The sequence below is a fragment of the Chinchilla lanigera genome, unplaced genomic scaffold, assembly GCF_000276665.1.
Source record: "Chinchilla lanigera isolate Chin_1 unplaced genomic scaffold, ChiLan1.0 scaffold00044, whole genome shotgun sequence".
NCBI lineage: Eukaryota > Metazoa > Chordata > Mammalia > Rodentia > Chinchillidae > Chinchilla > Chinchilla lanigera.
Genome location: NW_004955445.1, coordinates 8,852,422 through 8,879,822, shown reverse-complemented (window position 1 = coordinate 8,879,822; position 27,401 = coordinate 8,852,422). Strand labels below are relative to the sequence as shown.

The following is a 27,401-nucleotide window of genomic DNA, read 5'->3' as shown; positions in this document are numbered from 1 at the left end:
TTTTCTCAATCATTGTTTTTATTAACTGGCTTTATAGGCTAAAGTGCATAGTAAAGACAAAAAAGGAAATGCTTACATAGGAAAGGACCAGCATTAGAAAGGACCTGAGATGCCTAAGTGTGTGTTCTAAAGGACACTGGACAGAAGGAATGCGGATGCAAGGTGTAGGCCTAGGGCTGGCTTCTGCCCAGGGGCTGAGAGGCCTGCAGAAGCTGCTGGCATGCTAACCCTGCCTAGGCAACAAAAGCTGTGAGAGGGTGCCTGGAATGAAGCTCACACTTGGGAGAGGTGCTGCTGGCACTGAATGGGAATTCAACTCCATTCAAGGCCCAGGGGGAACCAGCCCTGCTACCCAACCTCTCCCAGGGCAAGGAAAAAAACCCTGTCCAAGTGCAAGTCACAAAGGCTACAGGAGTCATTCACTCCTTAACCTAGGCCTACTGCATAAGCCCCTTAGGAGAGGATACGTTCCAATTCCGTGAGTATGAAGCTGGGTCAGAGTGAGTGACAAAGTCTTTGTCTGTCACACATGCCTCCATCTCCCGGAGGCTGGGTGCCTGAGGAGCAGGGCAGAAGGGATTCTTGTGCTCCTTGAAGGGATAAGCAGTTCATGAACTCTGGGCCTCTGTTATTAGAAAGTTAGCCTGCAAGTTAGGGCCTGGAAGTTAAGCGTTAGCTTCACTGATTCATACTTTCAGCCTTGGGAACACTGCAGAAGAAACACCTGACCATGTCAGGACCTGGAGTTACCACTACGTAGCCCTAGGTGGAAGCCCCAAGTATGCTCCAGGGAGTCTGTTCCCTAACTGGAAAGGAAAAGAAGTGAACCTGTTAATTCTGGTTTCAGTTCTGGAGGTAAAGTGCTTATTCTAGCGCAGGGGTAAATCTAAAATCAAATGTGGGTAAGCCCTAAAAGTAGATTCTTAAATAGATGGTAAGACTAAAGGACAGTTATAAAAAAGGTTCCTTCATAAGGGAGCCACCCCAGCTCGTGGCTGGGGCAAAAGGCAGCAGTGTGCCATCCCCTACATCATCCTTCGGATCTCCTCAAAGTTCATCATGTTGTTGGCTGTGTCAGACCAGGCAGGATGCTGGGCTCCATCCATCTCAGAAGCCAGCTGGTTGCTCCTTTCCAGAGTATGATGCTCGCCGCCAATTACCTCCTGACACTCAGGACAGGTGCCCCTCTGCATGGCTCCCCCGCATTCGCTAATCACATAGATGTGACCATTAGGGCACTTGAACCAGTGACCACGAGGAAAACCCATGGCACTGACAATCTGTACTCGCTCTTCCTCTGAGATGCCCAGGCCAGAGCAGGGCAGGGTGGCTTTCAGAGCATCCATCTTTTTCCGCACAAGCTGTTCATCTTCCTGAGTGAATTTACACGTTCTCTCAAGGATGTTCCGAATACTGGAGACCTCTTCTGCTACGCTACCCTTCACCCTCCCCTCTGCCATCTTGCAGCGGGTCAGGAGGTTTACCAGGTACATAAGCCTCTGGGTTTCACTTTGGAGGTCACTCAGTTCCTGGCTGGTAAAGCTCAAGCGTTTCTTGGCCAGCCAGTCATGGACCTGGTCTAGTCGAGTCCTTACTCTATTTTGTTCTAAGACATGTACCTTTTTCAGGGAATTCTGCAGACTAGCCAAGTGGTCATAGAAGGTGATGTAATTTTCAACAAGGCCTAGCTCCTTCACTGACAGGTTTTCCTGGGCCAGTTTTTCCTTTAGCATTATAGAGTCTTCAGGAAGCAGCTGGTGGAGGAGGCTCTTACTCTCCAGCAGGACCTTAAGTCGTTCCTGGCTGACTGCAATTTCCCCTGCTGAGCCCTGGATCTTTTCCTTGACAATTTCAATCTCTTCGAGCCGCTGTTTGATGCTGGCTCCGTATCTCAGATTTTTGCGGATGGGTACCTGGCAGATAGGGCAGACCTTCAACCTGATGGCGATTTCATCATCTTTCTGCTCATTCATGTAGCGGTCTAGGGCTTGTACCTCAAAGAAGTGGCTACAGTCTTCTAGCTGCACAAAGCGGGCATCATGCTCATCCTCAAAGCCAAAGAAGATTTGGGTGACCTCATCCTGGTGGCAAACACGGCACTTTTTGGGGCATGGCTCTCCACACAAACCAATACAGGGGTGGCCGCAAGCCAGCAGCTTAGTACAAGGCACATAGCATGGGGGTCGGTCACAGGGCTCAGAGCAGAGCTTAGTGCACTGGTAGTGCTGGCAGCGCCAGACACAGGGCTCCACGCAGGGGCTGCACAGTTCCCCACACTTCTTCTTGCACTGGCTGTGAACACAACGGTTCTGACACGTCCGCTGGCAGGGTGGGCATTCACCGATGCATGGCTCCTGGCACTTGTGTGAGCAGATGAGCAGGCGTTTGCACGGCTGCTCGCAACGCACGTGGAAGCGCCCTTCAAAACAGCTGTGGCAGGAGCCGGGGCACGGATGCCCACAGTCCAAGATGGTACCACATTTGGTAGTACATTCGACTGGCATATCATACTTGAGGTCTTCCACATTACCACACTTCACCTGTTGGTTGTGCCCACATTTGAGTTTTACAGTGACCATTTCTGGACACAACTGCACACAGCCCTCACCACATGGGTGGCTGCATCTGTGGCCACATCTTAAGATCTTGGGGCAAGGCTCCTGACAGCAGAAATCTGACTCAGGCATTGAGCAAGGAACCATCTGCTTGTGGCCACACTGTGGAATGGTTTTGGGTACCTTCACCTGACAGGGCTCACACTCCTGGAAGCAAACAAGGGGGCACCGGTGTCCATCTGGGCAGATGACCTTCTGACATGGCTTCATGCACTGGAACTCTTTATGTAGAGAGTCGTAGGGGTGGCAGGCACGGGTGCAGACATGTCCACAGCCCAGGCGGAACTCACACGGCAGGCTGCAGCCTCCTTCGGGCACTTTTTGGAAGTCTGAAGCTTTGGATACTAAGGTGTGGGTTTCAGGGTGGTTTTGGCAGCAGAGCTGAAGGGTCTGGCCTATTTGACTGTTCTCTCGAAGGGTGTGGATGATCCTGCTCCATAAGGGTACTTTGGCCAACATCTGCATGTTTCCAATGCAGTACATCCCCTTCTTGGCTCGGGACAAGGCCACACAGATACGGTTGGAGATCTGAAGAAAACCCACCTTGCCTTCTTGGTTGCTCCGCACAAGTGAGAGGAGGATGATGTCATTCTCTTCTCCTTGGTATTTGTCTACAACATGGACCTTGACGCCAGCAAACGTCTTGGCTGGCATGAGTTTCCGCAGGCAGAAGAGCTGTCCAGTGTAGGTAGTGAGGATGGTGATCTGGGAGGGCAGGTACTCCTGGCACAGGAAATACTTGCACAGCTCCACCACAAAATGAGCTTCATGTTGGTTCTGATGGCTTTTGCCTTCTTGGATCTCCTGTTCAGGAAAGTTATGTTCTATAAAGAAAAGGTTGGAAGACACCCCCTGAAAAGGAAAGAAAGTGATATATTAGAAGGGTCACTTATGGCACTTGGTTTTGCTTCCTCTCTTCACATGCTCTGGTCACTGACCCTGCTCCGGAGAGACTGTGGAAGAATTCTGTACACAATCTTTAATTATGAAGTTAATTATCCTATACTTAGTTTCGAGGCTATGGCACATTATGAGCTGGACATAGAATCTGTGTCTACTTTAGTTTTCCAGATACTCATTTGGTATTAATGTTTAAAACAGCCATTCACAATCCAACTGCTTTGACCAAGAGAACAAGCAGCGGCTCTGAAGATGATACTTGCTGGATACTCCACTATGGTGACTGCTTTACACACTATCTCCTGTATAGCGAAGAGAAGAGGCAGGAGCCATTATTTTCACTGTACAGAAGACCCCGATGCTCAGAACAGTAACTTGCTCCAAGTTATACAACTATTAATTACAAGGAGAGCTAGGATTCAAAAACTCAGGTTTGTATTCTCAGTTACGATACTACTCTTTCTCCCTAAACCAAGCTTTTGTTTTGCTCTGCTTTGTTTTAAAAGCTGGTTTTAGCAGGGCGTGGTGGCACATGCCTGTAGTCTCAGCACTCAGGAGGCTGAGGCAGGAGGATCGTTGAAAGTTTGACACCAGTCTGGGCTACAAAGTGAGTTCAAGGTCAGACTGAACCACAGAGCGAGACCCTGTCTCAAAAAGACGAAAAACCCCAAAAAACAAAAAACTGGCTTTGTCCCAGTTTTTTCTTTTTTGGCATGAAAGCTTTTTTCATGCTGAGGAAAAGATAACTTCCTAGGTTGCTGATATTATCAAAGATCAGGAAGGACACACTCACCTTAATATTCTCATACTTGAGAACTGAAGGATGATTCTCTAAGTCCTGATAAATGTGAGGAGTCAAAAGGCGAGCAATTTCGGGGCGCATGCGATGCTGAAAAAGATGTGTTTGTCATTAGAAACCTGGACAGAGGAAAAAGGAGTAATTTCTCTAAAGACTAGATTGTTAGTAGAAAAATCTATGACAGATAACATCTGAAATAGTGGGGAGAAAGAAGCTAATAGAAACAGCTCCTTTATCCAACGAAAGTCAACAGAGTGTGATCTTTGTTTTAAAACAGAAAACAAGTTTGAGAGTCCCTTCATTACTAAACAAAATCTATTTTTATGAGATCTTTCTTCTTGACAATTGGCAGGCTCCCCAAAGCCTTTCCCACAGTATAACAGAGGTTCAACTTCTTACCTGGTAATTCAGACGCACAAAAGGAATGTTTACTTTCACTAGCCGTTCAAAAAGGGACACCTCAAGGTTGAAGTTCTTGGCCAGATCATACACATTAGCACTGGGGCGCAGCTGAGAAGAAAAACATGGCTAAGAATTCTCTATTGAAAACATTTTAACACCCACCCACCCAGCTATCCAGCTACCCCACCAGTCAGACAGCTTCATCAAGTACCTCTATGGACCTGGCACTTGCTACGTGTTGACAGGTTAAAGATTAGTAGTGACAAGGGCAAGCTGGGCGTGGTGGCCCATGCCTATAATCTCAGCACTCAGGAGGATGAGGAAGGAGAATCACTGTGAGTTTGAGGCTATCCTCGGCTACAAAGTGAGGTCAAGGCCAGCCTGAAATGCATAGTGAAACCCTGTCTCAAAAAGACAAAAAAATAGTGATAAGGGCTGTGAAGACAAGAACCATGGATAATGTGACAAAGTGCTCAAGGACAGGAATTTTTTAAATAGGCCTCTCTGACACCAGCACGGAACACCAACATTTAGTAATTTGGAAAGCAAGCCACCAGAGGGAGCAGAAGGAGATGTGGCAGGAACAATGAAAAAATGAGATGATGACAGAAACAGCTGAAAACTGACGGTATTGGCCTTTAAAAGTTTTTTAATGTTTTCTCTAGATTTTCTGTTTGTTTGTTTTGTTTTGTTACGTTACCGGAAATTGAAGTCAGGACCTTGCACTTGCCAGGCAGGTGCTTCTGCCGCTGAGCTATAATCTCCAGCCCCTGATTTGTGTAGATTTTTAAAACATTTTAAGAAGCTTGATATTTAATATTAAGTGCAATGGGAAACCACTGGAGGTTTTTAAGCTGGTCTGATTGATGAATTTTTAGAGGGTAGCAAATATGGAAGCAGAAGGCTGGGGAATGTGCTGTTGTGATAGTCCATTTAAAAGAGATGGATGGAGTGGGAAGGAAGGGAAAAGGAATTTTAAAAAAAGGAATTAAGATGTATTAGGATACATGCACCAACTCCCAACTCCCCACAAGGAATACAAACACATACTGATTTTTTAAAAATGTAAGGAGAAAAAAAAATTTAGAGCCAGGAATGGTGGCACATGCCTGTAATTCCATCACTAGGGAGGCTGAGGCAGGAGGACTGCTGTGAGTTTGAGGCCAGCCTGCTCTGCATAGTGAGACCCTCACTCAAAAAGACAAAAAAACAAAAAAAACAAAAAAAAAAACAAAAAACAGCTACAACAAAAACCCCAACACTTAGTAACAAAAGGCCATGATAGCCAGGCTTGGTGGCTCACACCTGAATTCCAGCTACTCAGAGACTGAAGCAGAAAAGCCCTGCAAGTCTGACAACACAGGAAGTCTAGCTTGGGCAACACAAGAAGATCTTGTGTTAAAATAAAAAGGGCTGGGGATGTAGTTTGGTGTTCCCTGGGTTCAACATTCAGTACCACATAAAACCAAAAAGGAGCAAACAAACAACCAACCTCCAAAAAGACCACAGTGGACTAAGAATAGCAGAGAAAATGGATGAAGTGAATGATGCTATTACTGAACAGGTGGTAGCAACTGTTCTTAAGCTGAATGTGGGGGTTGGGGATGTAGCTTAGTGACTGAGCAGTTGCTTAGCACATGTGAGGCCCTGGGTTTTGTTCTCAGCACAAGAAAAACATAAACTTGACTGTGGGGGAAACAAGGAATCACAAAAGCTTGAGCACTACTGAAATAAGCCAGGGGCCGCCTGTTTGATCCCTAACCCTCACACCCACACAAAAGCAAACCCATCTTCTAGGGTTCTTGCTTTACCTGCTGATGGTCACCAATCAGAATGAGATGCTGGCAAGCTTTGCTCAAGGTAGCAATGGTATGGGCCTCAAGAACTTCGGCAGCCTCTTCCACAATGACAATCCGAGGCTCTACCTTCTGCAGGATCTGGCGATATTTAGCAGCACCTCGAGTTAGGAAAGATGAGAGAGGCTCCTCTGAGCTGAGGTATAGGATCTGCAGGGCCAGTGGGGCTCTAGGAATCTCCTTTTTCACCCTCCTTGAACCCAAGTTGGTCCAACTAAACCCTCATGCTTATCCAGAGCTGCGGTGACTACTGAATGGGAGAATGAGCGCTGTGTAGCCTCCCCATGTTGGTCACTGGTGGGATTTTAAACTCAGCAGCAGCAAGTGGGAAAATGTCACCAAGAGTTCCCAAAGAATGGGCTTCTTTTAACAGCTCTTTGTGGAATTTTTTCCTCTAGCCTGTGGATCTTTACCTGTCCTAGATAATCCGACAGGACTTGGGGAACTAGAGTGAATTTGGCCTTAATAGGCAAAGTTCCCCATACTTTCTTACCTGTGGTAGTCATTCCTACGACCTGGGCATCTTTAAGGATGTGCAGATCTTCCTGGAGTCTCAGCTCAGCCATTCTCTCTGCTGATGTGCGGTACTGGCGTTCATAGTTCAGGATCTTCCGGCGAGTGTCAGCCTGGTACATCTGCAGCCACAGCCTGGAGAACAGAAGCAGCGTGAAGGAAGACGTGCTCTTTGAGAAGACGGAGCTTTGTAACACAGCTATACTGGTCATGTGCTTTCCATTTCTCAAACAGCCTTGTTCCCTGCCACCTCAGCGTTTACCTATGTGGTCCCCTCAACCTCACATGCTCCCCCTCTGCCAATGGCCTTGATCATGCCTACTCATCTCTCAGAGCTCACCTCCAAGGTCACCTTCTTGGATGCCTCAGACCAGCCCCTTTCCCATGTAATATTTTTACATTTTTAGTATTCTTAGTACCCTGTTCTTTTCTTAGTGTTCATGCCACTCATACTTTTTTTTGAGATGGTCTCATTCTGTAGTCCAGGGTATTCTTGAACTACAGATCCTACTGCTTCAGCGTTCAGCCACCTTAGTGCTAGGAGTATAGGCATGTGCCATCATGCCCGGACAGTGGTAATATTTTCTTTTTGTAATTACATGAAAAACTGGCTTTCTAGGTAGACTCTAAGTGCAATGAAGATAGAACAAGTATCTATTCTATCCCATGGCTGCAACACCATCCCTCGGCTCAGCACTGGTCCTCAGTCAGTAGTTACCACTGTTACAGGGCAGAGAGAGTCCTGAGAAAAGGAATCTCCTGAGGAAATGTCGCGCTGGCCAGAGGTGGGCATTATACCTGTAAAGCTGCCATCGAGAACTCATGTCCAGCTGCCAGACATCCTGGATCTCACTGGCCTCAGCTTCAGTCATGGTATTTAGTTTGCGAAGTTCAACCTTCACTCTCTTCTTTATCTTCTTTTTCTGGGGAGGCTGGATCTGTAGACATCAATACCAGACAAAGTATCACTTCAGCAGAGGTTCCAAGGTAGAGGCCCGTCACATGTAAGAAAATGGGCTGATACCTTTCATGAGCTTCATGTATCTCACACTCTCTCAACAGCTATTCTACTGTAGCATGGCTTTGGAGCCAGGGAACCTGGGCTCAAAGCCCAGTCTAGCCCTTACTAGGTTGTGGGCTCTACGTAAGTTACTTAACTTCTTTGTGTCATAGCAACTCCTTTTGTAAACTGGGAGAAATAACAGTACTCTTCAGAGGGTTGGTAGCTTGGAAAGAGTGAGTAAATACATGTAAAACATAAAAGAACCGGTGCTACTTACCACTGAACTTTTTTTGAAAATAGCTTATTTCTTTCCCTAAAATGTGCGAATCATGAAAGTAATGGGGGTGGGACTCTCTTCTTGAATGCCATACTATCAGTGCCTCATAGCTGGTGCTGAGCATGGCTGGCTCAGGGCCTGCTAAAATGGTCTTCATGCCATCACAACACCTTTACCAAGTGGAGGGAAGGTACTGTTTTGGAGGTGAAAGGTCTTTTGACAGGCTCCCTGTCTGGTTCTGTCACTGAGTGAGGCCATGAGTCTTTAGGATTGGCATGTGAAACGGATGTCACCACATTAAGCACTATGCCCTCCCACATGCCACATGCTCAGTATAAACTTCTAAAAATTAGGATCACAATTTTGCCCACCACATTTTTTTTTTTTTTTTTTTTTGTCTTTTTGAGACAGGGTCTCCTTGTGCAGTACAGGCTGTCCTTGAGCTTACTTTGTAGCCCAGGCTGGTCTCGAACTCGCAAGGATCCTCCTGCCTCAGCCTCCCGTGTGCTGGGATTACAGGCGTGCGCCACCACGCCCGGCCCCACCACGTATTATAATGCTTAGGTAAGCTAGAAGATCAGATCCAAAGTCAGCAATCTGGCGAAAACTGCATCCAAAAGTGTCCTTAAAAGACCCTTAAATCATCAGGGAATTTACAAACTGGTATTGAGCATCAAGTCCTCTTTCACAATAGTAATGCAGAGTAAATTCCAAGGACCACTGGATTTGACCAAAAGCAGCAAAGGGAAAGCCTACGCAGAGATGACGGGGCATTCACAACATTCTGGCTTTGAGAGAGTTAGCACATTTCAGGGTGAATGAAGGATGAGTACTCCATCCACCCCAGAGGGCTTGCTGCACTGTTTAGTCGTCCTCTAAAAATGTAATGAATGTTCACAGACTATGGTTGAGAAGGTAACTTTAAAGGCAAGAAGCACTGAGACTGTGTTTGACGCATATGTGCTTCAGTCTTCTAAAAGTTTTAGAGAAGGCTACTTCCTTCCTGTCTAAGTTTGTACTTTTCAGGGTACCTTTGAAGAGTCATAATTTTTATACCATTGAGATTTGGATCAGTATTATATGATGGTCAGGTCGCAAAACGGGTTTATTAGCTAACTGTGAGGATGAAGTGAATACATTACAAGAGGAGTAAGTGAAGACAGGTAACACTCTCCAAGTTTCAGCAGAGTACGAGTCTTCCACCTGCTAGTAATAACTGAACTCGTTTCCCATTCTGTTTGGGTTTTCAGAAAAGGAAGTGACTTTACCTCCCACTCGCCTGTAGCCTGTTCTTGTCCCGTTGTGGTTCCAGGGCTATAGTGGTCTAGCCTCATGGCCAAAAGCATTTTAGCCAATTCCTGATCCGCTCCATTGTCTTCCTTCCTCCGTCGCCGAGGCCTCACCACCTCTTCCTCCTCAATCACCCTGTCTGCTTGAATCAGGTCCGCCTCCTCTGCAATCTCGATCAGTGAGCTCTCCTCTTCTCCGTCTTCCTCTTCTTCCCCTTCTGCCTGGGCTGAGACAGGAAACAGGTATGACACAGATGGAGACTTGAAGCCAAGGGATGCAAGAGGACACCTGTAACAACTCAAATGCATGAAGACATTCTCAAGGGGTTTAAGTGTAACCTCTACGAAAGGAAACTGGGAGGAATGACAGGGAAGGGAGACTTAGATTTCTTTATGTATGTTTTTTGTTGCATTTTACATTTTAAAGATCGTATGAGCCAGGTGTGGAGTTCAAGACCAGCCTGAACTGCATAGGGAGACCCTGTCTCCAAGACAAAAAAAAAAATCGTATGAATATATACCCAGGCCTTTGTTCATGCTAACCATACTCTAACACTGAGCTTTTACCCTTATTTTATTTTTGAGATTGGGTCTTTTTTTTTTTTTTTGAGATTGGGTCTTAACAGTTACCTAGGCAGGACTCAAACCTGTAATCCTCCTGCCTTAGCCTTGAGTAGCTGGGATTACAGGTGTCTAGCATGACTGGCAAATATATCTATGCTTTCTTTGCTGTTTGAGACAGTCTTGCTCTGTAGCCCAAGGCAGCCTTGCTCTTGTGATCCTCTTGCCTCAGCCTCCTGAGTGCTGGGATTACAAGCATACATAACTGGCTATAAATATGCCTTTTTAAGAAATGTTTCACTTGGGGCTGGGGATTTAGCTCAGCAGGCAAAAGCGCCTGCCTGGCAAGCGCAAGGTCGTGAGTTCGGTTCCCGGTACCGGAGAAAAACCAAAAAAAAAAAAAAAAAAAAAAAAAGAAATGTTTCACTTGTATCAAATATACAAAAGAGGGTAAATACAAATAGTGTAAAGCTGCAATTTAAAGAATAATAAAAGTATGTAAGTATGAAGGTACCTTTCACTCAGTTTAAGTAGGAAACTATCGAATTTTCTGAAGCCCCCTGTAGGCCCTTCTAACCTGAATTTTTACTCATTCTCTCCTTTAGGAAAAAAAGACCAGCTGGACATGGTGGTGCATGCCTATAATCCCACCACTTGGGAGGTTGAGGGCAGGAGGATCACTCTGAGTTCAAGGTCAGCCTAGGCTACAGTGTGAACTCAAGGCCAGGCCAGCTTGAACTACACATCGAGACCCTGTTTCAAAACAAAAAAAAAATCCAAAACATTATCACATATATGCTATATTATTCTCTAAATGCCATATTCTCTATTGTATGTCTTTTCTGTAACTTGCCTTTTCCATTCAGCGTATTTTTGAGATTTGTCCATGTGTACGCACTGTGATTTATTCCTTTTCGCTGTTGCACAGTATTTCATTATCTGAGTAACCTGTGATGGATCTATCCATTGTACAAATGTTGGACATTTGAGTTATTTTCTTGCTGTCAAAAAGCGGTGGGTGTCAATTTGTGTACCCGCCAGCGGAGTACGAGACTTCCACTGTTTCACATTCTCACTGAGGAGCCACATGAAACTTTAATTTTTGCCAGTCTAGGGGTGTGTAATAGTTATCTCATGGTGGTTTTAACTCCTTTAGCTTCTAATGAGTACTTTTCATGTCTACCAATCAATAGGATTTCCTACTTTATGATGTACCTGCTTAAAGTCTTTTACCTATTTTTTCATTAAGCTCTATTATCTTTCATTGGTTGATTCACAGCTCTATGTTTATTCTGGGAATTGCTTTTAAATCCTGCTCTTCTGGTCTGTACTATATTCCAATTTAAGATGTGATCATAGATAGACATAAACTTCTTACCTGCATTCTCAGTTCCTGCTGAAGCAACATTCTGAGCGAAAGACCCAACAACTAGACCTAGCCACTCGAGCATCATGGAATGTTTCCTGGGCTGGAAGTATACCCATTCACTATCCTGAGGAAGGAAAAACTACCAGTTATGGGAATTATCCATCAACCATATGAAAGCAGGGTTTCTGCAAAGGATTACGCAAATAATTCCCTTGGGGATTGGGCGTGTAGCTCAGTAGTAGATCATCTCATCTGCCTTCCACTACAAAAATGAATACAATACAATTCAAACTGTACAATAAAGTTATAAACTGGCAACTCTTGGGCAATTGGAACATTTACTATGATTTATATAGAATTGTAAAATGTAATTTCCCGGTCTTGAAAAAAATCAGAAACTGCAGCAACAACTAGTCTTTAGTACTAAACAGTAATAAGAGCCTGGAGCTGGGATGCTGCCACTCTTTTCTACAGCCCTCTCTACTTCCTAAAGTTTCATACTCTCATTACTTCATTTACTTACATAACCACATTAACTCCTTCAAGAGACTGCAGCCCTGAAAGTCGCCCAACTCCATGATAATGGAACATTCATTCCACTGGGTGTCTGGCCAGCCACTTTACAGAGATCATCTCAGTTTCTTCTTAGAATATTCTCGGAAGGCAGGCATTATATTGCCCCTCTTTGACTACTGAAAACCACACTGGCCCACATCACAGTCTGGCAGAGACCCAGGTTTGTCAACTAAAATTCTCTGGACATGCTAAGGGCCTGGGGATGTAGTTCAGTGGTACAACATTTGCCTAGTATGCGTGAGGTCCAGGGGCTCAATCCCTAGTAGTACAAAAACTTTTTAAAATCTAGATGTGCTTGGGCCAGGGATATATAGCACAGCGGCACAGTGCCTGCCTGGCAAGTGCAAGGTTCTGAGTTCAATTCCCAGTACCAAAAAAAAAAAAAAAAGAAATTCAGATATGCTAGGTTGCCTTTGCTTATGATTTTATTTCATTTAACAAACACAGTATACTTACTAAGTTCAGAGGTTTACAAATACTAACTTATATATCCAATAATAATCTTCTAGGAACTGAATTAATCTGTAAAAAACAGCCATTTTCACAAGTCAAATTACAAATCCTGGCAATTTCATATGGTTCAACTTAATGTTACTATTATCCCCACTTTATAATAGAAGGAACAGGCAGAGAAACAAAGCAAATAACTTCCCCAGAGCAAAGGCACAATTCAAACTGAGCAGGCTGGCTCCTGAGTCTTGCTCTTGACCAATACACTCAACTGCTTTCAATCATGAAACTGAACTTTTCACCAATGGAAGCATCAAGATTACCAAGCAGCTAAAGCTTGGGACTGCTGCTTCTGCTGGAGGCTGCCTCCAAGTGTTCAAGCAGAGATACTCAGGCCGGGACTCAGAGACTGATTACGGGCCCCCTCCCGTGAGTGTGTATGTGTGTGTGTGTGTACAGTACTGGGGGTCACACCTAGGGCCTCCCTAGGCAACTGCTCTTCAACTGAGCTGCACCCCCAGCCCTGTTTGTGTTATTTAGAATGAATCTACCTGCACAGGCCCATTCATCAGGCTTTCCCAGTGCTTGGAGGAGATGTACTTCTCCAGGTGCTGCTCTCGAAGGACACCACGCATAGTGCACTCCAGAGTCTGAGCCCCTTCATGAAGTTCTTGTTCTGACTCCTTCATCTCTGTCACAATCTGCCAAAAACAGAGGAAAAGAAGTGATGAAGAAATATGATCTTCTCCCTAACTCAGTTCCCTGAGGGAAATCAAAGCGAAGAAAGGAAACGCAAGAAAAGCAAATAAAGACGTCAACAAACTGGTTTCCAAGGAACATTACTGAATTCTTGAAACCAAAGATTAGTATCCACAAGGACACCTACCAATCAGGAAGAAAAGGAAACAAATAATACAACAGTAACACAGGTCAAGGATTTTGTGCAGACTTCAAGCCTTACAGTATATGTTCTTCCTTAGCAAGAAGAACTCATTTTTTTAAACCTTTTTAAGAAACAGGGGTCTCACTCGGTTGTCTAAGCTGGCCTCAAAATCCAAGTGATCCTCCTAACCCAGCCTCCTAAGTAGCTGGGGCTATGGATATGCGCTACCATGTCTGCCTTAGATTTTTGGTTGGGTACACTGTTGCTTAGCTAAAAGCTAACATTTCCGTTTGTCAGTGCCTGTATGTAAAAATGCTGTGACAGTTTTGGAAAAAGCAGCCTTAATGTTCTGGTAGAAGAGGGTAGGGCAGTGTGCCCTTCTTCATATTTTATGTACCTTGGATATAAAGGTACAGGTTACACCAAGAGACTAGCAGAATGAAATGTTAGAAAGAACTTTCTTCATGACAGGGGCCTTCATACCTACCTGAGGCTGCCTATTCAGAAAGACAATGCTATTTTGTATAGGTCATTCTGAGCTACCTCATATATTCTAGAGCTGAGACTTACACTCATGTAAGCTCTTCGGAGGTGCATGGGCAGATTGCGGCGGAATTCCCGCTTGTTCCTCAGCTCTCTGAGGGTGAACTGCTTCAGGATTTCACTGTTGCTCCTTCCACCCACCCGCACGATGCTGGTCTTCTGACACTTGTAGATGCCTATAGGGGAACATGGAGAATCACAGGGTTCAGGAGCAATGCTGAGCTTTCTCAGACGCGAGCTGTGTGTTTGGGATCTTGTCTCAACTGATCCCTCACGAAACAAACTTCGGAATACAGGAAATTTTACTCCATTAAAGAGCAAGAATGACCCCAGAAGATATGAGCTTCAGAACAGTAACATAGGGCTTAAGAGCACAGGCTCTAGAATCAGACAAGAGGGGACACAAATCTTGGCTCCAACACTGCAAAACCTGGCAACACTCCAAATCCTGGGCAAGTTACTTGTATTTAGTTTCTCTGTGATTTGGAGACAATAAAAACTTTCTAAAGGGCCAGTCTAGATAAATGAAAGAACTTTTATAATTCCTAGGTAGGGCGCGGCACAAAGCAAGCACTCGGCAAGTATTATCTATATGCAGATTTAATGACTGCTCATATGTTCCAGATATATGCCGTATTCTGAAAATACAATGATCAAAATACAAACCCAATTTTTGATCTGTTCTCCTATTTCCTACTCTAACAGAGAAGATACTCATTAAACAAGTTATTATAATGGCAATAAACACAAGTATTGAAAGTACATGATGCTCTAGGTGAACAACAAAGGATCTCACCTAATCTGGGTGGGGTAGAGATTTATTCTTAAAGATCTAACATTTTAAAATTGAGATTTTGCCGGGCATGGTGGCGCACACCTGTAATCCCAGCACTTGGGAGGCTGAGGCAGGAGAATCATTGCGAGTTCGAGACCAGCCTGGGCTACAAGTAAGCTCAAAGCCGGACTGAACTGCACAGCGAGACCCTGTTGCAAAAAGACCAAAAAAAAAAAAAAATGAGATTTTAAGAATAAAGATGATTTATCTAGGTGAAAGGAAGATATAAAAGCATGAAAAATCTAAGCAAAGGGAAAAATATGCACTTAATTTATTCATTAATGCAATTAGTATTTTCTGAGTGTGTGATATGTGCCAAGATTGGTAAACACAGTAGAAAACTTGACCAACTCTTAAAGAGTTTATCCTCTAGGGCAGAAATACGTAAGACAGACTATAAAAGAAAAATATACAAAGAGACCTAACTTTATCTGGGGGTAATGGGTAAAGTCCACCTGAGAGATTTAAGGTATGACCTGAAGAATGAGTTGGAGCCAGCCAGAGTGGATGGGCTCAAGTTGGAGAGGGAGAAGGAAAGAAGTGTATTCTAGGCAGAGTCAAGGAATGCTACAAGAAGTCAAGGAACTGAAAGTAATTACTGTTGCTAGAGTTCAGGTGTAGAGTTAGGCCTTGTAGGTCCAGGTAAGGACTTTATATTCAAAGAGCAATAGAAAGCTCTTAAAGTTGCTAATGAGTCAGTTATAAATGTCTTCAAAGAGAATAATTTTGCCTATAGACAGTACCTTCCAAAAACTGATCCAAAGCATGATTAGTGTAACATACAACCAAGATGGGGAACTTCTGGGTGCTTATTTGCCAAACACACTCGTTGGTCAGAAGGGCTTGAACAATTTTTAGACCCACATAGGTTTTGCCTAGAAAAAAAAGAAAAAAAATTGTAAATGTGGAGACTTTCCAAAAGGGTAATTATTTAGAACACTTCTGTTTGTTTATTTGGAGACAGGGTCTCTGTCTGTTGCCCAGTGTGGCCTTGAACTAACTCCTGAGCTCCAGCCATTCTCCTTTCTCAGACTTTCAATAAACTGGAGTGTAGTATATACCACTATACCTGACTCTCTTTTTTGTTCTAATTTTGAGGTAATACACTAAGATGGTTTACAACCTTAGCAGCACAAATGAGTATACTGTGAAAAGTCTCCATGCCACTTGGTTTGTCTCAGTGTAAGCAACCAGTGTTATCAGTTTCTTGTGAAACTTTCCAGAGATAGTCTTTCTATGCATATACAAATATAAACATATATTCCTTTCCTAGTCTTACCCCTATTTAAAAGATACAAATAGTAGCACACACTCTTTGCACTGTTCTATATCTTGCTTTTTCATGTAATGTATCTTGGAGGTTGTTCTCTATCAGTACATAACTTCCCCTCCTTAGTAGCCAGTTCTCTAACAATGTTTCCAATCTCACATCATTAGTTCTTTAGAAATGCTCTTTTTTTTTTTTAACTGTACCGGGGATCAAACTCAGGACCTTGCACTTGCCAGGCAGGTGCTTATGCCACTGCGCTATATCCCCAGCCCCTAGAAATGCTCTTTATGTACCATGGTAAACTTGCCTTTTTGACAAGAGGGAAAAACTCACAAAAATCAACATTATTCGAATCACAGTTATAAACTCATTAGTAATTTGCCATTGATTAATTAAACTTACAAACTGCTAAATTCCTACATTTAAGAATTTAGGCTAAGGTAGCCACCGTCCTAAAAACTATGAAGTACAAAGAGTGACATAGGAAAAATCAAAGATTTCAATATAGCACGATAAATCATTTCTTCTTTCTTTTTTTTTTCCTTCTTTGTTTGAGACAGGTTCTTACTATGTAGTCCAGGCAAGTCTTGAACTCATTTTGTAGCCCAGGTTGGCCCCGAACTTGCAGCAATCCTGCTTCAGCCTCCCGCCACAATGCCCGGCCATTAAATTTCATTCTCAGTTGAGGACAAAATTAATCACAGTGCTATGCATTGGCAGAAAACAATCTGGTAATAATGCATCTATTAAAATTAAAAATGCACACTTTTCTTGATCCAGTTAGGAATTTCTCTTCTGGATATGTTCTGTTTGTGTGTAAAGTGATACACAAACAAGGCTATTTAATGTACTATTGTAATAGTAAATCTTTCCATAGTGAATTGGTTATAATTATGATTTACCTATACAATGGAATATGTACAGTAGTGTATTACGTAATCAGGAACAGTAGAGCACTTTATATATACCAATATGCAAAATTCTCCAAGATATAAAAGAACCAAGTAGCTGTAGAACAATGTTTATAGCACAGTGGGTTTAAAGAAAGTGAGTGGAAATAAATATAAGTATGCATTTATTTGAATATTCATAGTGTACCATATTTTTGGAGTGATAAAAAGAAAATAATATTGTTTGGTTGAAGAAATGGAATGGAGCCGGGTGTGGTGGTGCCCGCTTGTAATTTCACCACTCAGGAGGCTGAGGCAGGAGGATTGCTACTAGTTTGAGGCCAACCTGTGCTACATAGTGAATTCAAGGCCAGTCTGAACTATGCAGTGAGACCCTGTCTCAAAAATAAATAAATAAATAAATAAATAAAAAGAAAAGTTTACCCCATCTTTATAGCCAGTGCCACCTGGGCTGCCTCAGGGACTCAGTGGGTGCCCCCTGACTAAAGCACATCTGCCCAAATGCCCCTGACCTCTGAGAAGCTGGCCTGCCTGTTCTGTCATCCAAGGGGACCCTTTGGCTTTCTATTTTATTTTATTTCATTTTATTTTTTTTCCAGTACCGAGACTCGAACTCATGACCTCACGCTTGGTGGGCAGGCACTGTGCCGCTGAGCTAAATCCCCAGCCCTCCCTTTGGCTTTTTACAAATAAAGTCCCTTTTGTTTAAAAAAAAAAAAAAGAAAAGGAATGGATTGAGATGGTGTGGGCAGGTGATAGTCTTTTTAAAAAATGTGAGCCATTATTTGTTAAAATATGATATTAAGAAAATAATGAGCCAGAAGTGGTGGTACACACCTATAATCCCAGCTATTGGAGAGTCTCAGGTATAAGTGTCAAGTTTGAGGTCAGTATTGGCAATTTACCAAGACCCAGTATCAAAACAGAAAAAAGAGCTACACCTCAGTACAAAGGCCTTAGGTTCAATTCTCAAAAAAAAAAACCCCAAAATTTTAATCTCTTGGATGAGCAAAAAGTAAAAAGACTAAAAACATACAACAATGCTGAAAAGGATATTAGGAAATGGGAATGTTAATTCATTCCTGGTGGAATACAAACTGGTATATCTTCCTCCTCTTTTTTAAAAGGCCCTCACAATATCACTTTGAATCATCCAAGCTAGCCAGGCATGGTAGTGCATGTTTGTAATCTCAGCGCTCAGGAGGCTGAGGCAGGAGGATCACTGCAAATTCGAGGCCAGCCTGGGCTACAAAGTGAGTTCAGTTGCCAGCTTGAATGGCATAGTGAAACTCTGTCTCAAAAAGGATTTTTTCACTAACTCAAAAAAAAAAAAAAAAAAAAAGAAAAGAAAAAAATCTATGGTTTTCTATCTTACAGGTGTTTCTTATCAGAAAGAATTTTCCATTCCATAACATGTATTTTTAAAATCTTGAGTTGTCATTACTTTCTCAATGTTTTTATTTATTTTTTTTTGACACAAGATCTTGCTATGTAACCCAGGCTGGCCTTAAACTTAAGACAATCCTTCTGCCTCAGCCTTATCCTAAGTGCTGAGATTATGGGTGTGCACCACCACCATGACTGGCTTTTTCCAGTGATTTTATAAGAACTCTTCCTGTTTTGGTTTTATTGTTTCATATATTCTCTTGGGAGGGCAATTTAGCATTACCTATTGTAACTATTGTGATGACAATCATGACTGTCAACTTGACTGGATTGAGAAATGCCTAAAAAACTAGTTCACTTTTGGGTGTGTCTTTGGGTTTTTCCAGAGATGATCAATTTACAGGGACTCTAATTTCAACAGTAGGTTAGTCCATTCATGAGTTTATAATGTAGCATTAGGAGGTGATGGAAACAGGAGGTGGGGACTGAGTAGTGGATCGTGGGAGGTGTGATCCAGGAACTCTAGCTAGTTTCTGGCCCCTTTCTGACTCTTTCACTGTTCTGTGCTTTCAGACTACCATAAGGTGAGTAGCTTTGCTTCACTATGCCCTACCATCATGATGTTCTCACCTGAACAGGAATGGAACCAGTCAACCACAGACTGAAATCTTTGAAACTATGAGCCAAAATAAACCTTTCCATCTTTAAGCTTTTTCCCCAGGTATCTTTTCCTTCGGGTATTTTTTCACAGTGATAGAAAGCTGACCAATGCAACTATTAATTTGAAAAAGTTCATGATGTGGTATTATACATAAAAAACTACAGACCAATACCTACAAGTATAACCCTATTTTTGTTAATAAAAGTAGCAAAACATGTACATATCTAAACACATAAAAACACATAGATGTCAGTGTTAACCCTGAAGAATATCTGAAAAGATACACATTAAAGTACTAATCATAGTTACCACCCCAGAGTAGGATTACCGAGTAGTGCATGGAGAGGGAGGTATAGGGATGTATATTTCCACAAGAAGTAAGTTAAGTGTGGAAGATACATAGGAGCCAGGATTCTACATGGATTAGACTGCCAGAGTTCAAGTCTTAGGTCTGGCACTTGCCACATGTGTGAGCTGAAACACACTAACTAACACTACTTAAGTGAGGAGTTATTTAATCTTTTTTTTTGCCTTAGGTTTTTCATCTGTAAAAAGGTTTTAATAATGGTTTCTTTTTTTTTTTTTTGGTTTTTCTCCGGTACCGGGAACCGAACTCACGACCTTGCGCTTGCCAGGCAGGTGCTTTTGTCGCTGAGCTAAATCCCCAGCCCCCAATAATGGTTTCTTAAAAACAGTTTCTACCTCAGGGTTTTGGTGAAGACAGAATGAGTTAACATACATGAAAAGTATATAAAACAATACTTCCCATATAGTGCTAAAATGCTGTATTTCTTTTTTTGTTTGTTTGTTTTTGTTTTTATCTTTTTGAGGCAGGGTCTCGTTATGCAGTTCAGGCTGGCCTTGAACTCACTTTGTAGCCCAGGCTGGTCTCGAACTCACAACGATCCTCCTGCCTCAGCCTCTCAAGTGCTGGGATTACAGGTGTGTGCCATCACACCCAGCTTTAAAATGCTGTATTTGATACTATTTAAAATAATACAGAGTCAGCGATATAGCTCAGTGGCACAGTACCTGTTGGGCAAGCACAAGGTCCTGAGTTCAATTCCCCATACTGAGGAAAAAAAATAATAATACAAAAAAGCTAGGGATGTAGCTCACTGGTAGAATGCTTCCCTAGCATGCCTAAGACCTTGGGATCTATCCTCAGTACTGTAAAACAACAACAACAAAAAAGTGAAAACAAATTAATATATCTTTAGGTGAAACAGAGATAATGCATAATGTATTTCCTGAATTTAACCTCTAACAGTCTTTTCAGATCTTGTGATTTTGATCTGTTACTATCTATGCCCATAGTCCTCACTGAGAAATTACTATTTGTGGTTACTTTATAAAAAACACTTGCACTTATTTCAGGGAAATGTTTCTAAACTAAATGTTCTAGACACCTAGGGTAAAGTCTCCCTTGTTTATAAGACACATGTACTATGCTCTGAAAAACTCTGTCTTACCTGTGCCAGGAGGTCCTTGAATAATAGCTAGTTCCCTTGTGAGAGCAAACTGCAAGGCTTCCATCTGAGAGTCATCCAGCTTCAGGGCTTCTTTTGAAGGCCACTGGCTAAGGTCTAAGACATTAACTTTAGGACGTCTCAGGCCCTCAGGAGTCCTCCAAGATTCTCCAGTAGTGGAGGGATTCTCTATTAAGGGAGTGAAATCATATCTGCCCCCCATTAGCAGGTATCCTGGCTCTTTCACATGAGAGTCACACTCCACAATATTCCTCTGGAAGGGGACATCTTCCTCTTGGACCTCCTGGAGTCCTTCCAAGACATGCCTGTATGCCTCGAAGTATGCTGTTGTTTCCACCATGAGGAAAGAATCTGAGGGCTGGACTTCTGCTAGCAGCTGCTGGCTCTGCTCATTGAAGCAGAGCTGAACAATTCCTCGGTAGAGATCTTCTTGTTCCCGGTTAGATACAGTGGCAAAAAGAAATGTCTCAAAGTTGTCCTTGGACATGCACACTAAGGACCCATACAGCAATCGCTTAGAATTCTGCCAGCGTACAAACTTGAGTGGTTTTGTGTCAAACTGCACCTTGTAGACAATGCCTGATGATGAACACATGGGAGTGATAATCCTGGTATCAAAGTAGATTCGGATGTCATCAAACTTTCTCTTTCTCAGGCACTGATCTTCAAAGCTTTGGAGAAGTTCCAAAATGCCTTCTCGTAGGGGTCTGACAAAATCTTCTCGCAAGAGTCGGAAGTGGGTATCCAGATAGACAGCAGTGCTATCGTATTTTCCAGAAATGATGTTGGGGCGAAGAAAGGGCCTCTCATCCAAGTGTACTTCATTGTAGGTGGGGTAAATGGGCATGGTTCGGTAGCTCTCCACATGGCCTTCTGCTTCAGGCTGCACTAGAGTGTAGGTGTCTACTCTCAGAGTGCCCTCTCGTCTCTTTTCCTGCAGATGTTCAATAATGGTCTGCACCTTTTCCAAGTTCTTTTCTATTTCCTCTTCTATATCAACACCAGAGGCTCTCAAGGCATTAAGAGAAGCTGGCAGGATAGAAATGAGCATGGAAGTTTCCTGCACAGAGCTGGCTGGGAAGACGCTTACAAGATCCTGGAGAAGCGAGATGATATTTCTTATATGTTCTGGATACTGGTTTCGAATGTCAGGAATGGGTTCAGTAATCATCCTTACTACATAAGCAGGCAGGCAGACTTTGAGGAATGTGGAGTTCTTCAATATGCCTAGTACATGAAGAATGCTCTGGCGGTCCATTTTGGAGCTGCAAGCCTTCCGAAGGACCTGGCAGATGAGCTCAAGGAAGTTGGGTTTCATAGAAGAATGAGACAGGAGCTCCTTCAGCCCTAAACTTGTGGCAAGTGTGATGACCACTTCAGAAGGGTCTTTCTGCAGAAGACTTTCGAGAAACTTATAGCCCAGTTTCTTTACCTGCTGTGGCTGTTCTGCAGGCTTCTGGTGGGAGGTCCTCCACTGCTGGAAATTTTCATTGGACCATGGTGGTCTGTGGTTCCTACCCTCTTGGTTGTCATTTCTCCGCCTGGCATCATTCTCCTGACCATGTCTTTGGCCTCTAGCTTCCTCACCAGTATGCCCCTCCTGGTTCCTTCTTCCCTGATGTGGGTTCCTGCCCATGGCCCTAAATCTTTCTTCCCTTTGCCGGTAAGGAACAGGATGATTGTTGGCTCTTGGATGCCTTCCAGGATGACTGGCTTCTCCTCTGAGAGCATTAGCTGGTGAATTATTGGCCTGATTTCTAGTTCTTGGTGGTAATTCTCCATCCATAGGCCCTAAACACAATGAAATATCGGTTAAGAACAAATTCAAGGGGCAAGAAAACCTAACAGTACAATAATGAACATGTTTTTAGTTTCTAAAACTAAGGAGTTCAGTTTTTACATGGGAGAGAAAAAAGGTTTCCTACCATGTTGTGCAGTAAGTAACAGGGCTCAGTGGTAGTGCACATGCTTAGTATGTGTGAAGCCCTGGGTTCAATGCAAAACCCCTCAAAATAAAACTTTATTATTGCTGTATAAATTATGAAAATATCATTTCTCCAAAGGAGGCAAAGGAAGAAAACATTTGTTCAGTGCCTAACACATACCAGAGAATACATACATGCAGTATAGACTAGCTGATTGGCTCTAGTTTCTGGCCAATATCAAACAATAGTCAGAGCATGAATTGTGCAGCCAAAAATACCTGGTTGAAGTCTTGGCTTAGTCACTTCCTCATTGTGTAACCTTCGAATCTCAGTATCTGGCTTGGTATAGATTAAATGTTTATATAAAATGAATAGAACAGTACCTGACACATGAGAAGTTCTCAGTGAATCTTAGCTGTTACTAGCAGTAGCAGCAATAACTTTTTATTGGGGATATCTTATTGTAGTTGCTGGTTCTGCTAAACAATTCTTACAGGTAAGGAAGACCTCAAGTGGAATAAAACTATGAAGGAAAATACTACCTGAAGTTTGTCCAGCAGCAGTAAATGTAGTTTGAAAGGGGAAGACATAGCTTTCTCTACTGAGATATTTTTTTCAGCTAATTAACAGGCAGTGAAGGAAACTGAAACACGGATATCAAGTTTCGTTTTGGAAAACTGAAATATTAAACTGAACCCTTGATTAGGAAACTGAAAAAAAAACTCAAGTTTTCCTCTTTTTGTATCATGACTTCACCTACATGGCAGTTTTGACTAACACTCACACAGGAAATTGGGGGAGGCGGAGGGTGAGAACACAGTACATGCAGGAATGCTAATATCACTTTGGGTGAACCCAAACTTCTCCTCTTTGTTCTGCCATGTATTTCATAAGTGACTTTTCACCCAACATACCCAAAGTCCAGTTTTCTTCACTTCCCTGTCCTTCAAAACTAATTCTCAAGCTGACTCAACTTAGCAGAATGATATCAAGATTTTAAAAACAAGACTGTATACAGTTCTTTGATAATTTACTGGTATGAAAGTTATAAACACACATCAGATAATCATCATTTCATGACATCAGACACTAAATCCATTTATGTACAATTGTTTTTGTACTCTGTAGGAAAAATTTTGGTAACATAAACAATTATTTGGCAAGATATAAATGATGTACAACCAGACTGCAATGTTTTTATAACTGTTATTTTAATATTACTTTTCAAACTCTCTAAATTAGAAGAAAATCCTATTTTAATATTTTGATCTGACTGAAGACTTATTATCTTGAAGGAATGGAAAACTATCATTTCTCATTCTTTTTTTTTTTTTTTTTTTTTTTTTTGGTTTTTCTCCGGTACCAGGAACCGAACTCACGGCCTTGCGCTTGCCAAGCAGGCGCTTTTGCCGCTGAGCTAAATCCCCAGCCCCCATTTCTCATTCTTTAAACATTCACACAGCCTGTAAGACAAAGTCCCACAATTCTTCCTCTTGTTCTAGTTAAACCTCAAAAGGCATATTGCAAACTTAAGAAAAAACAGGACAGTAATGATACAGTGTACACAGTGTACTGACTACTGCTATTCTCTTATCACTCTGCGGCAAAATTCTTACTGTTTCATAAAATAAATAATTAAATAAATCAATGAAAGAAATACAGGAACCCAACAGTTGTTTTATAACAAAAGTTCTGAGAAAACAGAATACTTCCTTTAGTAGAGTGATGTTCTTGGAACTAACTTTGATTTGATAATAGTACTCTAGCCTTACAGTATATAGCCACTTACCACTTGTGGCTAATATTTAAAAATTTGAGAGGAAAGAAAAATATTAAAATTATTAACATATCATGATATAAAGTATATTCAATTACAATACATTGACAGTATTTTAGATATATTAAGTACGACACATTAGATCATTAAGTTTTATTAATATTAAACTTAAAATTTTTTCCATTTGTCTCTTTTTAAAAATTGATGCTACTAAAAAATTAAAAATTATATTTTGGCTTGTATTATGTTCCTAGATAGTACTGGATAGCACTGTTCCAAACCAAGAGTTATTTCCACTCCTGATACTGCATCACTTGTTTTGTTCAAGTGAACTGTATCCATTCATCACTTCTCTCAAGCGAAAGAGGGAAGGCTCTGTTTTTCAGTCATTCAAGCCATAGCTAAGGGTCCCCCCCAACACGCTAGGTGGTTTGAACCCAGCAGGGTGCTCTCCCACTGAGCTACATTTCCAGCCCTTTCTTAATTTTTTATTTTTGTTTGGTTTGGTTGAGACAGGGTCTTGCTGCTTGAACTTGCAGAGATACTCCTGCCTCTGCCTTCCAAGTACTGGAATTACAGGCATGCACCGCTATGCCCAGATGAACTTTTTGAGTTAGGGTCTTACTATGTTGCCCAGGCTGGACTTGAACTTGCAATCCACCTGCCTCAAACTCCCAAGGAGCTGAAATTACAGATGTGTGCCACCATACCTGGTAAGGCTTTCTTTATTTGAAAGTTATTTAGGGGGAGGGTGCAAAAAAAGTTATTTAATCAGGTGGGCCTGTTCACTCCCAGGAAACCCCAATTTCTTTCTCTGATTCATTGGAATTTCTTTTTCACTAGGTGGGAAACCTTACTTACCTCTGTAGTTAGTATGAGGATTCCTGGGTCTGGCCTCGAGATGAGGTCTTCTGTCCTCCATTTCTAAGTTACTGGAATTCTTCTACGTTCACGTTACTTTTGTTACCTGAACTGCACAGGTTAAGAATTATCAGTGTCCTTAAAACACAACATCTAGCAGAAAAACCCAAAGGCCATCTAACCAGTTCTGCCTATACATTTTAATGACTTATTAACCGAGTTAAATGTAGATTTTAATCATGAGCATAAGTTCTCAACTGTTACCACCCAATTATGATACAAAACATTAAATTTAAAATTTAGGTGATTTCAAAGGATTAAATTCTCTTGTTCCTTTACTCTTGCACTTTCTTTAGGTATAGGGAATGTCATTAATTCACATCCCAAATGGGACTGATTTATGCCTTAGCCAAGTTACTTAATCAGCTGTTAGGTTTCATTTTCCTTTTCTACAAGGCACACAAATACTGTTAACAGGGAAGGGCAAAACGAATATATTTCTATTAATCCAAAACTGTGTATTTATCACCCCATTTCACATGTATATTTACAGTACTCTATAGCTTATAATCCCCTATAGTTTGAAAATAATTATTGAGCAGTTATTCCTTATCCTACTTTTGGAACACTGCCAAATGATTAAACCCTCTGCTCTTCCCTTCCTCCCTGAACAGAAATTTGTTTCAATAACTAGGGAGGCCACAGGGTGCTCTTTCTTCTGGACTGGCTAGAAATCTGCAATCTCCTGTTCTATCTTGACTTTTTTGATACTGTTTCTGCAAGAGGAAGCCCCTTTAAGGGAACTTTTCAATCTAACTCATGCATATCACATGGGCTGGGGCTCGGAAAGAAGTAGGTGACTCAGAGTCCTCAGCAAAGGGATTTTTGAGACTGTTTTAAAATATTCATAGCTGGAAACTGTGAACAGATTTGACATTGTATGAGAGGTAGCTTTTATCTCATGGGAAAAAGGAGTCCCTTTTTGCCCCCTCTGGGAATATTTTTGGTGAGTCTCTTCTCTCAGTTTATCAAACCCTGTTTTCATGATGCAGGGCCGATATTTAGAGTTGTTTCATTTTGTCTTTTTAAATTTCCTGAGAGGAAATCCCTTCTTCCTCTGTTTGAAAAATATTAAAATAGAAACCCAGAAATGGAAGAAAAGGAAAGGAGGGGAAGAGTGCGTAAGAACAGGAAATGCTATGAAAAAAAGAAGACGAAGTGGGTTTCTTGGGAAAGCAAGGCTGAAGTGGTAGGAAAAAGAAAATCTGTGACGGCTGAGTGGGTTTAGGGATGAGAATGAGAGGAAACTGGTAATCACTAGGGCGAGATGAAAGGGGCTGAAGCTGGATGCAGCACCTAGATTGCTGAGGGGAAATCAGCCGAGTCTTGAGAGGGGTCAGAAGCACATATAGCAGGACGCTATGGGGCTCCGGGACACCCGGGCTTGGGTGGCAGTTTTGTGAGGGAAAGAGCCATCCCCAGGCCGAGGCAGTCACAGGGTCTTCAAGAACAGGACGAGGCAGGGTCCAAGGGGGAGCGCTTGCTGAGCTGACAGGGGACTTCAGCTGGGACGAGAACAACGAGGTGGCGGATGAATGAGATCGGGAGGAGAGGAAGGAGGCTGAGGCAGGAGGTGCGGGGCAGAGATGGTGCGGGTGAGGCCAGAGACAGAGGTGAGCGACAGGCGCTGGTACGAGAGAGGGCAGAAGACGCGCGATGGAGGCACGGAGGAGGTGCCAGGGGCACTGTAAGGAGCCAGAAGAGCTGAGGGGATGGGGTTGCAGAAGGTAACAGGGTTGCTGAGGGGGTGACAGGGGCACTGAGGGGCGCAGTGGGGTGTTCGGCAACGAGGTGACAGCGGCACTGGGGAGACGGGGACTCTCGAGGGGGACGATGGGCTTGGGGAGGTGACGGGGGGCTGAAGGCTGAGTAGGTGACAGGGGCGCTCAGGACAGGAGACAGGAACTCAGGGTGATGCTGGGGGCGCTGAGGACAAAGGGCCAGGGGCTCTGAGGGTGGTGGCGGGGACGGAGGAGGTGACAGGAGGTGAGAAGGGACCGGGACCCTGAGGGCGGTGATGGGGCTGGGGCCACAGGGGCTCTGAGGACAGCGACTGGGGGTTCCTGGGGGTTGGGGACCACCGGGGCAGGGGCAGGGGCCGAGGGTGACGATGGGAGCCGAGCGGAGACAGGCGCTAGGAGGACCCCGGGCGCGCAGCGGCGGCGGGAGGGGAGGGGGCGGCGGGGGCG

The 27,401-nt window shown here is 43.0% G+C and overlaps 1 protein-coding gene across 1 annotated transcript; it reads right to left on the bottom strand.

The window, feature by feature from the left end:
- On the bottom strand, positions 1 to 25,284 carry Znfx1 (zinc finger, NFX1-type containing 1). The gene is made up of 13 exons (XM_005392331.2): positions 25,153 to 25,284; positions 20,572 to 22,380; positions 15,615 to 15,746; positions 14,064 to 14,212; positions 13,162 to 13,311; positions 11,594 to 11,708; positions 9,634 to 9,881; positions 7,884 to 8,023; positions 7,066 to 7,220; positions 6,528 to 6,673; positions 4,714 to 4,824; positions 4,309 to 4,404; positions 1 to 3,467 (listed from the first exon to the last, which is right to left on the bottom strand). The coding sequence occupies exons 1-13, from the start codon at positions 25,211 to 25,213 to the stop codon at positions 1,026 to 1,028; spliced, it is 5,754 nt and encodes a 1,917-aa protein (XP_005392388.1). The 5' UTR covers positions 25,214 to 25,284; the 3' UTR covers positions 1 to 1,025.
- Between the last annotated feature and the right edge of the window lie 2,117 nt (positions 25,285 to 27,401).